A 13,990-nucleotide genomic window follows, 5' to 3' on the forward strand; every position below is an offset into this window, starting at 1 on the left:
GATGACAACGTTCAAAGAGACAAGTATTAGCTATAACATAGACTTGATCCAAATCCTATCTAATAATACAAACCATGCCTCCATTCGTTCTGCTTTGTTCTGATTTGTGTCCTCATTTGGATAAAAGTCGCGATTTTTATGTCTTTTCTCTATCGATATTATTGTGAAAGTGCAGAGATGCTTGGAATGGAATGGAATCCGTTCACATCTGGAACTTGAAATATAATTAAATTCAAAGCAATCGAAGCAAATTGCACTTTAGTTCCAGAAGATTTCAAGCAAATATATAACCGATCGGTCACAAGTGCCTCAGTAGTTCCCAATGAAGCCTTATCGGGAAATAACGTAAAACGTGCAACTCCCAACTTCTGATCTAGCTGCTTTTTCTTGAGCGCTAAAAATAAGTTTGTCTCAGAGCTAGCTCGATTTCGTGTAACAGAAGAGAAATTCTTCCATCGACATCTCATTATTCTAGCCAAAGTTCTCAGCATATCACATAGGAAAATATAGTTTGTCGATCGAAATCTATAAAAAAAACAAAATTTTAAATTTCAGATCCGAGACGCACATATGGAAATGACTAGATTGAACCAGTTATTCGTCCTGATCAAGTACATGTCTTATTATAAAATTAATTTATAATATTTTTGGTAATTAACATTTGTAATAAGGCTATTTGTCTATCGGTGCTTAAATATTATTTTTAAACTAATCAATTTATGTAGCTCATAATGTGTGTCTGCTTGTTTGAATTTGATCGCTTTTTATGTACTCCTCCGTTTGCTAAGCTGTCCCAGTTTTCTTTGCGGTTTCCTCCTGCTCGAATTCCTCGATGCGACGCTCTAAGACATCCACATCCAGCCACATGATCGAGGCCTTGTGCCAACTGGGCGGCGGATCGCTGTTAATCTCATCTAAGAGCTTCTTGAGACGAGCTCTATCCACGTCAATGGCCATTTTTCGCCTTTTGAGCATTGTGGCCTTCTGGGGATCTATCGGTGTATCTGGCTTGCCGCGCTTTAGCGAAACTTTTTGGGTCTGACATGCCTTATTCTTGGTGAGTCGCTTCTCTGCATCGCCGGCAGGCGAGTCCTCCTTGAATGCCGGCCCCTTCTCCTGCTGAGCCAACTTTACCTTGGGTCGCAGTACGTCTTCCAAACTATTTGCCTTTATCGCCTCTGTTTGGGTGTACATCGATCTCGTTTTCGGCACTTTTACGGGGATTACCTTTGCAGGGTTAGCACGTAAAAGATTTGTTATAATCGCGTTCTTATGAGCCTTACGCTTTGGAGGCTCCATCGTGAGGACTGTACAATTATTTCTATAAAAAATTCGTGTACAAAGTCCGTATCCTTTTTCTTAAACGAATATATTTTCATATTTATCACATGCTATATTTACCAGAATCCTTCTTGATTTTTATAAACTTTAAACTTTTCAATGTACTTCTCACAATCGAGTCACAGCAATGATTGCGAATGGCTTTCCATTGTCGCCCTGCATGAAATTCACAACAGGAATATCAAGGCTACCCTGATGCAGTCATTTCTACTTAATTTAAGGAGTATGCATTTGTATAAGTATCCTAACCGGATGTGCCCGGGACAAGTTTTTGTTTCTAAAAAATTTTAGACATCGCTTGTCTATCCATTACCATTATCCACTATGTTCCATCCAGGTGCAATGAGTTCGAAACTGATTAGATGAAATATCGGGCAAGTTTCCATGGATTATCAAGAGCCTGTCTTTATTATGTGGAGCTCGGAAAAGATTTGTACTTTCAGTTGGAAAACAACAGCAGATATTTCCCGGTATTGCTCGGACCAAAGGCTGCAATCAAAGTTAGGACATGTACCAAGATATACTTATATTCATGAGTTCCGATCTCAAACAAGATGATTAAGATATGTGTCATTTGAATACTGGCTGTTTACGGAAAGAGACTGTAGCTTTTTGGTTATATTTAGTGGTATAAATACATTAGTTCTACCAGCTAATACGATGTATTTCCCATCGAGCGAACAAATTACAACTTAGTTCCAGTTAAATGTTGGTAAATATAAGTGGCAGAAATATGCGATCCATTTCAAGTATCTTATTTATCGTCGAATATCATGAAACTTGTTGCACTCATTTTCATTTCCATTTACTTTATTGGCATTGTCCAGGCTGTTGGTAAAACTATATAAAATAGCTCTTCAATCACGTGAAAGTATATTATTAACAATTATACTAGATCGATGTCTTCAGAAACCTGGAGTAGCAGGCGATTGCTATGCCTACCATATGAGGTATTCCTACTATCCAGATAAAAGAAAGTGTAAAATGTTCATCTATGGTGGATGCCCAGGAGGGAGCGATAATCGTTTTCGATCACGTAGCCAATGCCAAAATCGCTGCCACGGAATGTGAATTGAATTTGTGAACCGAGAATTTAAGAAGAGATCTATTGGAAACTATTACGCACTACTAACTTTACAAACAACTAACTCTATATAAAAAAAAGCAGGCGTAAACAATCGATTAAAACTATTTATTTTATATGAATTTTGTAAAACTTGTAATTTCCAAAAAGAACATCATGGAGAAATAATATTTATCATTATGAGTCTTTAGCTGCTATTGGTCTTATGTTTCTTCAAGTTGAAAGGTGATTTGTTTAATCTAAAGTTCTCATTGAAAACTTCGAATTTCAGCTTATTGCCATCTGATTGGTATTGGTATTTTATAATAATTTCTTTTTAAATATGTGAGATATGATTTGGTTGTTATTTAATCTTTGAAATGAAATGCAGAGATATCTCTTTTTATCTTAAGTCGTAGAAATGTTCGATCGATCGAGTGCGTGTGCCGTTACTTTCGACCTGATGCTCAACCTGCGTTTCCGAGCTGGGCATTTGTAGGGCTTTGCGACATTTTGTTTGGCTCATGATCTTCAGTGAAGTTTCTGTCCGCTCTCCTGTCCTTGCCCCTTGTGGCAGGTAATGTCCCTGTCCCTGTCCCTGTATCTGTTCATGTCCCTGTGCCCGCTGCCGCGCATGTTGCTTGCTATGTACAACATCAAGTTTTATCGCTGATCGTGATCATGTAATTCCAGCCCACGCATGCGCGCACAGCGTTAAGGAATCAAGTTTAGCGCATTCTTATTGCCGATCCGAATGCGCGCCTTTCCCTGTGACAGATGGTGTAAGGCTGCGAGGCATTCCCGTGCCCAGACCCAGACCCAGACCCAGACCCTGTCGCAAGCCCAGGCCCAAACCCAGACTCAGCATCAGACTCAGACTCAGACGTAGTCCGAAGAGTTTTGCGGATTGACTGGTTTTCGCTAGAGCCGAGCGTTCTATATGTAAACTGGTACTTGATATTTGAAATCATGTACCATTTGCCTTGAGACGCAGCGCCCGAGTCGCAGCCTCAGCCTGGATGTGCATCTGATCGTCGATCGTGTCCCTGACAAAGCGGCACAGGAAACGCGCATTTAAAAGCGCGACTATCGAAATATAACGACATTAAGCTGGCCCAGAGCAAAACTGAGCGAGAGAGAAAGAGAGGGGAAGAGAGAAAGGGAAAGAGGAAGCAGTAGAGCCATTTAAAGGAAGCTTGTGTCAATACGAAAGCCCCATGGAGTTTACCTTGGAATGCAGTCGCTGCGATCGCTAATCTTTTGAAGGCGCCGACTCCGCAATGATCATCATAAGCGAACGTTTGGGCGCACTAAGCGACATAATTGCTACCGTGGGACGAGCTGAGACTCTGTGGACGCTAATCCACAATACGCAAGGCTCCTTGCTGGACTGGCCCCAGCCGTTTGGTGCTTGGTGATCCCTGCTGCTCTGTGGCCGATCATTACGAGACGCGCTCCTAATGCGCTCCAATCAAACACACACGAAACGAGCGTATGACATGTTTGTGCATTATTAATCATGATAATATCTGTATAAATGGTAGAAAACTGTGCATTGCCCCTCTGCTCCACCCGCAGCCGCAAATCTGCGGCCAAATTGCAATTTAATGCAAAAATAAATTGCAGCGCCGACTGCAAACGTGAAGCTGAAGCTGGATCTGGAGTCAGAGCTGATGCTGGAGTTGTAGCTGACCAACCGGCAGCCGGAGCAGGCAGCTCCCATGATTATTGGTCATTTACTTGCGCCGTTTAGCGCATTAAAATTCAAGCGGCCTCTGCGCATATCTGAGCATCCGCGCAGCTCCGAGTCTGTGAGTCCCACAGTCAAGCTTTATGCATACAGATATAATTGACAGTTGAAAACCTGGACTTAAAGTGTAGCTCCAATCCGAAGTTCGCGTCTCGGTCGTGCTCAATTCTGGGCGTTGGACTTGCAGCTGTGACTGTGGCTCTCTCTGTCCTTGTCCCTGTCCCTTTCCCAGCAAAGGCAACTGCAACAGCATTTGCATCTGCATCTGCATCTGTGGGGCGTGTGCTTTGCTGTGGCGTGCGAGCTAAATTATTCCAATGAGTTGTTGCTGCAGCTGCCAGGGGGGGGCCAGCTGCTGGTGTGTCACACTCATTCGTTGGGGGTAGCGCCTAGGGCCCGAGAAATCAACGCGTTCGCTAATGGGCACTAGCTAGCAGGTAAATACACTGTGCAAAATATTTGCTCGAGCTTCAACTACAAAATAACTGAAACCTCGAAAAATAAATCATTAGTACATTTTTATACCCTTTAAATAATTGATCCTAGCGAAGCTTGTTGAGTAAAGGAAAATATATCTTTTGGGGGATGCATCTTTCGTTAGCTTACAGTCCAGATTTTTGGAGCTCTTCGTTGTTTTAAAAAAACACTTTTCTTGTTATACCCTATACTCATCGAAAATGGGTGAAAGGGGTATAATGGTTTTGTGCATGTAACAGACAGACTGAAGCAACTCCGACCCCTTAAAGGGTATATATTCTTCAGCCAGTATTCTTCTTCATAAATATTCTTATCGATCTAGCCACGCCCATTCGTTTGTCCGTCTGTACTTATGTATAAGCGCGTCGATCGCATACGTGCTAGAGAGCTATACGTAGGTCCGTAGTTTCTGATGATCGATAACTAATCCGAAATCGAAATCCCGTTTCTTGGCTAGTTTTTACATATTTTACTGATAATGAGATTACAAATATTTCTGTTTAGTATTTAAATAAACTTACCAATTCAAGTTTGTAACTATATTAGTTGTTCAATGAATGTAGCAATTACATAAATAAATTCGAAATGATTTTTATTCGGATTCTACGCCAATCCCCAATTCAAGTCCCTGACTACGAACGTCAAGTGCAAGCAACGACTTTAACTATCGCTCAAGGCTATCAACGATTTGTCTGAATTCTCAAGCAAGTTCTCGAAAGGCGCAGTCGAACAGGCTGTATGCCTGAATTTGGGCAAACAAATAAAGTAATACTACATAATTGCTAACAAAAAATAAAATAAAATAATATGTAGAGAAATATGACAATCAGAAAGAAATGAGAAAAGTGAAACTCATAAACGAATGCAACAACAAAATTGCAAAGCTAAGTTTATAATCAAACAAGAAATGGCAAATTATGTGCGCCGCAGCAACAACTACAACAACAACAGCAACAACAACAACAACAACAATCGCAGCGATTACTTCTAAAGCAATTGCGAAAGAACACCCACTCAAAAATAAGCGTTTGCCATATTAACAATAACTGCGAGCGCCAATAACCGGTTAGCATGTTCTCTCTGCGTGTGTGTGTGTGCGTGTGCGTGAGTGATCGCGCTCTCTGCAGCGATGTGCGTGTGTGTGTGTGTGTGGGTGATCGCTCAAGAGATGGGCACACTAAGCACACAAGCACAAAACGTGTTTCGTTTGCACCTACTAACCACCTTGCTGCGCTAGCGCTTGCTCTCACTCTCAGCGCTCTCGTTTTCTCTCTCTCTCTCCCTCTCTGTCGCTCACTTGTGATCATGTGTCTGTTGCGCTCTTGTACTCGCGCCTGCTCTCACTCAGCTGGCTTGAGTGCGAGTGCACTGTGAGAGTGTGCGTGGCAATGTGTGTTGGTGAGAGCCGCTTTGGTCAGGCGAAACGGCAACAAGTGAGCGCAGGTCCAGGTCCGCGCGCCGCTCGCAGAGCAATGGACTTTTAGTTATTCCGTGATCTTTTACCAATATTGTGCAGCGCACACGGTACGACGGCTGATCGCAGAGCAGCAGCAGCAGCAGCAACAGCAGCTACAGCAGCAACAGCAGCAACAAATCCGCACCTGGTTTTAAGAACACACAAATTATACGCATATTTATTTACGGAAGTGTCAAAACGGAAACGCTGAACTTAACCTCAATAACCGCCCCTTCCAAGCCGGGTACCGTTCGCTTGCAAAAATTCTAACAGTGCTTTGTCAACTTTCCAATTGAAACGGTTTGTGACAATAACGCCCACAAATACATTTCTGTTTTCTTTTGTGGGCCAAGCTCTTCAAAACTGTGCGCGTGTGCGACGTCATTTGATCCACTCGCTGGAAGTGTGCCCCCCCAACCCCCCTCCGCTATCTGCGCCAGTGCTGCAATTGGTTTTGTTGTTGTTGTTTGTGTTTTTGTTTTCATTTTGCCCGTGTTGCTGTTTGCCGTTTGGAACGTCAAATTCGATTTTTATGACTTTTGAAAGCGTGACTAAGGCGTGATTTATGATGGCGTGTGGTTTTTAATATTCATGTGCAAAGTCAAAAGCCAAAAAGCAGCCACGAACCAACCGCAGCAGCCACTGGCCACAAGAGGCGCGCGCACTCAACCTGCGTAGGTGCGCCAAACAATAAAAAAAAATCAAAGGCAGCCCCAATAGCCGGACAACAACAGCAACAACAGGCGTTGCATCTTTGTGCCCACGGGCCAAGTGCTGGCTCGATATCCTGCTGTGTGTGCGTGGATCAGTGGATCAGTGTTTTGGGCTTTTTATGGACGCAGCGAAGCAATTGACTGCCGCTGCTGCAGCTGGCAAGCACGACAACAACAACACCAGCACCAACAACAACAACAACACTATGCAAACGGTGCAACAACAAAGCAATACAACGGCAACAGCAACAACAACAGCAACAGCAGTAACAGCGACTGCAGCCGAGACCTGCAGTAAGTCACATTCGCTAGAAGCGGCAGCAACAATTGCAGCCAGCAACAAGAGCGGCAGCAGCAGCAGCAACAACAACAACAAGCAGCAAACAGATATGACTACAACAACTACAACAAATATCGAGCAGCAGCTCAAAAAACCAGAAGTGCAACCGCAATCAGCAGCAACAGGCAAAGCAGCAACAAGCTCAACAGCAACAGCAGCAGCAGCAAGCACATCAGCAACTGTTGCTGCTGCTGCCACTAAATCAAGTGCAGCAGCAATGGCCGCTGCCACAGCAACAGCAGCAGCTGCCACCAATGACCTGGCAGCGGCAGCTGCTGTGGTGCTCTCGCTGCAGGGCACCATGGTCAGCAGCCTACAGCAGGCGGCATTGCTGCCGGCCAATTCGGCAGCAGCAGCAGCGCTCAACTTGCAGGCACTCGAATCCTATTTGGCGCTGCAGCGTCTCACCGGCAAATCGGATGTTTTTCGCTTTAGCAGCAGCAACAACAACAACAATACTAGCAATGGCAACAGCAGCGGCAGCGGCAGCAACAACAACAGCAGCAACAGCAACAGCAGCAACAACAACAACAGCGATGCTGAGCAGAATGCAACATTGCCAACGCTAATAGACATAGCCAGCATTGAGCTAAAGTCGAGCTGCTCCTCGAGCGCCTCAAGCATCTCCACAGCTGTGGCCACTTCGCCCAACGCCAGCAGCAGCAACAACAACCACAACACTAGCAGCAACAGCAGCTGCAACAACAACAACAGCAGCAACAGTAACAACAACCACAACAACAACAACAGCTCCTCAAGCACATCCAAGTGCATTCCACCGCTGCCTTCAATTAGCACCGTAAGCGCCGCCGTGGCCGCTGCTGCTGCCGCTGCCGCCGCTGCGGCCAATCAGCAGGCGGCACTGGACTGTGCCACAGCCGCCGAATTGGCAGCCGAATGCGATTTGCCGCTGCTCGACGGCGAGGATGCCCTGTCCTTTGAGGCTGGCGACCTGGACAGCAGCTACGGCAGCTTCATCTTCAATCCGAGCAGCTTCGGCGCCACGGAAACGGACACCACGCTGCACTCGCTGCAGGCGACCATGTACCAGGACAAGCTGAGCGTCATGGCGGCCGCTGGCGGCAGCAGCAGTGCGGAGGATGCGGCAAATGGCTCCACGGCAGCGGCAGCCCAGCGCTCCAAGAAGCAGTTCATTTGCAAGTTCTGCAATCGCCAGTTCACCAAGTCCTACAATCTGCTCATCCACGAACGCACCCACACGGACGAACGTCCCTACTCCTGTGACATATGCGGCAAGGCCTTCAGGCGTCAGGATCATCTGAGGGATCACAGGTAAGAAAGGAACAAGCAAATGCCAAGGCCAAGGCAAATAGCCAGACGATTGTAGAAATAAACCTGACGAAACCTTTTCAAAACTTAACGAAACTTGAGAATACTAATCGAAACTACTCGAAACCTTGCCAAACCCGACCTTAACGAACTCAATGAAACTACAGAAAACTTCGATTTGTTTACTTGCTTTTAATAAAAAAAAGTAGGGAATGATTCATAAATTAAAAATGATTAAAATAACAAACAATTTGTAGAACTTTAACCTTTTATCATCAATTTTTTCTAGGCTAACTCAGCTCTGGTACCTTATCTCTACTAACTTTCGGCTTTTTTCAATCAGCAGTCGATTAGCTTTTTGACTAATTATCTAACTAACTAATCTTAATATTTTATTCATATTTTTATTCTGTTCTCAGATACATTCACTCCAAGGAGAAGCCCTTCAAGTGCGCCGAATGTGGCAAGGGCTTCTGCCAGTCGCGCACTCTAGCCGTGCACAAGATTCTGCATATGGAGGAGTCGCCGCACAAGTGTCCCGTTTGCAATCGCTCCTTCAATCAGCGCTCGAATTTGAAGACGCACCTACTCACCCACACGGACATCAAGCCCTACAATTGTGCCTCATGTGGCAAAGTGTTTCGGCGCAACTGTGATCTTAGGCGCCACAGTCTGACGCACAATCTGTCGGCCACGGGCGGCATGGGCGGTGGCTTGGGTGATCTATTTGGCAGCAGCAGCAACGGTTCCAGCTCCGATCTGGGTCTATCGATGGTCCTGCCCAGCCCAACAGGCTCTGGAGCAACTGCCTCAGCCACCTCCAGAGACCTGGTTGCCGTCAGCGATTGAGCTCCTTTCGAGAAAGGAAGCGCTCTGAAAATCTCATTTGCAGCTCTCAACAATTCGAATCCCTCCACAATGTGTCTGATCTGTGTTGCTCGTACTCGTGGCCCTTAAGTTGCTTACAGCTTACAGCATTTAATTTAGTTTTAGCGTGTGACTAATTATGGTTAAGCTACTGATATTTCTAGCTGGTAATCTATTGGATATTTGAAACATAGAAATATATCGAAAGTTTGACTTTATTTGGATATACATACTATAAATAGAATATTAAGTAAATTGTGGACTTTTATCGTACTATCGAATAAATGATATAGTTTAATAGAAATACTTATGCAAACACCTGGTTAATTCTTAAGACTTGGATCACAATGGACTCGTCAGCAAGTCAATAAATCTACGCGCTTCATATTTACAATGATCGTGCAAAAGAAGCTGGAAAATAAAACTCCAAAAGTTTCATCCCTATTGAAGAACTTCGAAATGATATCATTACCCAATGACCATTAATGATATGGCTGACTTCTAACAAACACCATCTCTTACAAGAAAGAGAAAGAATAATCCTAAAATTAACCCTAGTGAAATAAAATGGACAAGGAAGATATCTCCACAAAGAGCTGATCGTACATAAAAAGAAAAGACGGAAGTTCAGAATAGGAAACTGATGGCGAAAGTTTTCCCAGAAAAACTCTATAGCTTCAAAAAAGGAATCGAGCTACAAGATTTAAATTCCGGATTTCTTTAATTTAATTATATCTTTAGGTCAATTTCCAGTGAATTCTCGAGTGTTCCAAGTGCTTCCTGTTGCGCACCTTTTGTATTCCGTTCAGACCCCGTTTACATGCCTCCCACCCAGCCTGGCCTGGCCTGGTCTGGTTTCTCACATGTAGTTACACTGTTTGCCCACTTGTAGCAAACGAGAAATCAAATATTTGTAGCGATGTTTATCGCTCGAGTGCCAACAAGGGCAATTAATGTACCATTAAGGTGTGCACACTCATTCCACCAGGCCAAACAAGCCTTTGACAACTGGAAGAACAGACGGGCCTGAGACAAAGCGACTACTCGCACTTTCCCACCAGTCTTTCTGGAGAGCCATTGATCGCTCGCTCGCCTTATCGCCTAGCCAAACAATGTAGAACAAGCCAACGACACGAATTGTGGAGCAGGCGCTATCACCTGGACGCCCACCCAGGTGACGACTAGAGCCTGTGCAGCGTAGCGCTCGAAGTCTGCCAAATGGCTGACTGGCTGGCCGCTAAGTTAACACAATATTTTTATGATCGACTACAAAACAGAGATACGTCCAAGTTGGCCAAGTTCAAAAGCGCATGCCGACCTCAGCCCCTAACGACCAGGTCGGCAGCGCTCCATCTCTGTTTCGCGGGCCAAGTTGCCGTCTCTTTCGGCATTTGGTTAAACGGATCAATGTGAAGCCGCCTGTAACGACGTAGTTGCATTTCCTGCGCCAGCTTCAACAAACCAATTACAACGATCAAACAACAATTATGGGTGCCACAGCTCTTGACCAGCCCGGCTCCAAGTCCCGCACCCGCCCTTCCACTCCCAATACAGACTGTGGCAACAGTTAAACACGAACTGCGCACGCTGCTCTCTGCAAATATTTGCGCGGATATTGTTCTATTCAATGGAACAAGCACCGAACGAGACATGTCCCAGCAACAGCAACGACAACGACAACGACAACGTTTGGGCCATTAGCCAAAGAGCTGTGCAGACTCCAGCTGGAGCTGGAGTTTGAGCTGGAATTGCTCTTCCCTCTGCCTGGTTACAGTTTGAAGCAGCGTCTCTGCGAATTGCCGGCAATTTCACACTTTATGCGCGACGGCTTCATTTCCACTCCAGCTACAGCTACAGCTCCAACTCCAGCTTCTCGTGCGGGCGGGCGGGGGAGCGAGCGGATGTTTAAACATTTAACGCTGGGCCCCCTGGGCCTGGGCCTGGGACTCGGGCCTGTGCCTCGGGCCGGCCTGTTGCCGTATATTGATGAGAAAATTATGAAATTCATTGTTTGTGTTTGACTAATAATTATGACAGCAAACGCATTGTCGTCATAAAGCCACCAAATGCTGCGGCAAGGAACAAGCCAGGGGCTGGCCGGGGGGGTAGACTAGGAGTGAGCGCACTAAATTTCGCTTTGAGGTTTCCGCAACGCCCCATTGACAAAGTCAGTCCCTGCTCGGACGCCAAACGCTCGCGCACCGGCTAAACTCTAATAAGCCCATCACCAAGAAGCAACAACAACAACAACCGGCGGCAGCAACAGCAGTTCGATCTGCAACAGCAACAACTATAACTACAACAACAATGTTGTCTAGTGTTGAGGCGTGGCAAGTTTTTTGGCTTGGTTTGGTTTAGTTTGGTTTCTTTGAAGTTGCTCGCAAGAGTTGAAAATATTTTCGTTGTGCTTGTGAAATTTTGTTGCGTTTCCCGGAACCAACGCAAAAAGCGGAACGTTCTTGTTGTTGCTGTTGTTGTTGCTGTTGTATTTGGGTTTTGGGTGAATGGGAATGTAAATGTCATGAGGCTGGCTATATGCCCGTCTGGCCAGTTAGTTGTCGGCACCATTTGCTTTATGATTTGATGTATGTGTGTCTCTGGCCAGAGGAGGAGGCCCCACCAAACCCGTCAACAACTGACGGCACCTCAATAGGGAACGAATCCATGTTTGCACAGCGCTGATGTACACCTTGGCCCCCCTCTCTCTCCCTCTCTCTCTCTCCCTCTCTTTCTCCTACTCAGTCTGTCTCGCTTTTGGTTGTCGCTTGGACCTCGAGTCCAGCCGCAGTCCGTTTTCCCCGACTTTGAGTTTGACGCGTTACTGCGCCAACGTTTGACGAAACGTAAATTATGCGGCGTTCTTGTGCCTAATTAGGTGTCGTATCGTAAACGTTTTTTATATATTGGAGGCACACACACCAAGCTAGGGGCCAGGCCGAGGCAGTTGCGCCCCAGTGACAACACGTTAGCGTCTTGTTCAGGCCACAAAGAAGATGTGAAAAGTGGCTGGGCCAAAGTCTTAGACATGACTGTAGCATGCCGCATAATTCTCAACAAGGAGTCTAGTTGGGGTATTTTAAGCTGTAGCCGAAGGTTGTGCGAGGTTTATCATAAGATCAAAAATGGGTTCTACAACTAAGCTCTGAATTAACCAAATGCAATACCAAGGTTTTCATGATCGTTTATTCTATAAAAAAGGAGTAAAGGACAAATGTATTGCTAGAACTACTGTTTTTATGATCGAAAACTAATCTGCTTTATGGACTTTTTTTCGAACATTTCACTAGAAATGGTGGGTTTTCTTGAAATTTCATAAATTATTTAGTACAATGGACGTTGAACGGTCCCCTCTAGGTTATTAGCTTAACTTATCTCTAAGATAAAGAATTGACAAAAACACATTGCGAAATTCATTATGGCACTATCATCTCCAAGGAATGTTATAAAGCTATTATACTCCACTCTTTTTAAGAATAATTATTTTTGAAATATTTTATACTGATTATTTTGAGTTTCCTTAAATATATATCTCTCTTTGATACAGGCTTTTTATAAAATAAATCTTGAGGAAACACAAGATAGCATTACCCTTCAACACAATGTGTTGGCTTCCCCTTTTTATACTCTATTTACATGTGAGGAGGACCTCTCTTCGGACAACCTCTCTTTCAATTCCCTAAGTACAACTCTGCATATATTTCTTCAAATTGCCGCCGCCAAAAGACCATACAGAATGGGAAGCACAATTTCTGGAACTGGCAACCAATGGCTTGGAGGCCCTGGAAACCACTGGGTACGGCGCGGTACGGGCCAGAGAAGAAAAGCTGCCGAAACTCGTGCAAGTGAATAGATACCCAGTGCTTAGGCAGTGCTTATAGCAGTGCCTCGAAGAGGTAATTAGATTTTATTGGATGGTGTGCGTTATGCCGACGCTTCAACTGGGCTGGGGGATAGCTGGAAGGCCAGGCGGGTGTGTCACAGTCTCGTCAGAATGGTAATACCAAGGCATGCATACTCATGCTCGACAAATATATATAAATGTATATATATATAGCCTGTGTGTATAACTCTTAAATATGTATATACCCAATAACTGTTGCGCCTTGATGCAGCCGACTCGGTCGTTGAGTCGCGCTTTTTATGGCGCAAATGCAAACAAATGCGACAAATTTCAAAACGAGCTGAGAGTAGTACAATATAATTGACAGGCAATGAGCGCTGCACTTTTTGGATACTCTGCCCGGGTAGAGTCTCTCCCTCTCTCTGTCTCCGTCTCTCTCTTGCTTGCTTTTCAGTATTTGCCCGGGGCTTGTTTGACAAGTTCGCGGCACGTAGCACGGAGCAGTCGCCGCAACGAGTTGTGTACGACACATAATCATCAAACATGCCAGAACACAGACCCTGGCAGAATAGAGCTCAACGGAGAAACCACACGGCAGATAGTGCAGGGGCTTATCTCACACACACGCACACTCTGACAGAGAGAGTCAACTATATCTACATATATTATTTATATATATATATATATATATATATACAGGCTGGGTTATATGACTTTCGGGTGCTGATAAGAGGTGTTCAGCTCAGTGCCAGAGCCAAGCGGCTAATTGACAGCCCCGCGGGCCATGCGGTTAAATTAAAACGAAAAATCATTTGCCAGCAGCACCAGCAGCAGCAGCAGCAGCACCTCCCA

The 13,990-nt window shown here is 44.9% G+C and overlaps 2 protein-coding genes and 1 long non-coding RNA gene across 3 annotated transcripts; 2 read left to right on the plus strand and 1 right to left on the minus strand.

Annotated features, from left to right (window-relative positions):
• Nucleotides 1-315: 315 nt before the first annotated feature.
• Nucleotides 316-1,981, minus strand: LOC115760308. The gene is made up of 2 exons (XM_030701597.1): nt 1,402-1,981; nt 316-1,321 (listed from the first exon to the last, which is right to left on the minus strand). Exon 2 carries the CDS (start codon nt 1,297-1,299, stop codon nt 784-786), a length of 516 nt encoding a protein of 171 aa, XP_030557457.1. The 5' UTR covers nt 1,300-1,321; nt 1,402-1,981; the 3' UTR covers nt 316-783.
• Nucleotides 1,982-2,078: 97 nt separating this feature from the next.
• LOC115760309 lies at nt 2,079-2,309 on the plus strand. Its single transcript, XR_004017591.1, has 2 exons — nt 2,079-2,175; nt 2,237-2,309. It is a non-coding gene; the product is annotated as an uncharacterized LOC115760309 (long non-coding RNA).
• A 5,033-nt stretch (nt 2,310-7,342) lies between these two features.
• LOC115760307 (protein sister of odd and bowel) lies at nt 7,343-9,556 on the plus strand (the record flags this gene model as incomplete). Its single annotated transcript, XM_030701595.1, has 2 exons — nt 7,343-8,433; nt 8,850-9,556. Coding segments are annotated over 2 exons (1,521 nt in total), but the record flags the coding sequence as incomplete, so codon positions are not given.
• Between the last annotated feature and the right edge of the window lie 4,434 nt (nt 9,557-13,990).

The sequence above is a fragment of the Drosophila novamexicana genome, unplaced genomic scaffold (assembly GCF_003285875.2).
Source record: "Drosophila novamexicana strain 15010-1031.04,08,12 unplaced genomic scaffold, DnovRS2.1 tig00000387-arrow-pilon, whole genome shotgun sequence".
Classification (NCBI taxonomy): Eukaryota; Metazoa; Arthropoda; class Insecta; order Diptera; family Drosophilidae; genus Drosophila; species Drosophila novamexicana.

Excerpts from the sequence above, each read along its gene's own strand:
- LOC115760308 (XM_030701597.1), bottom strand. The coding sequence starts at position 1,299 with ATGGAGCCTCCAAAGCGTAAGGCTCATAAGAACGCGATTATAACAAAT.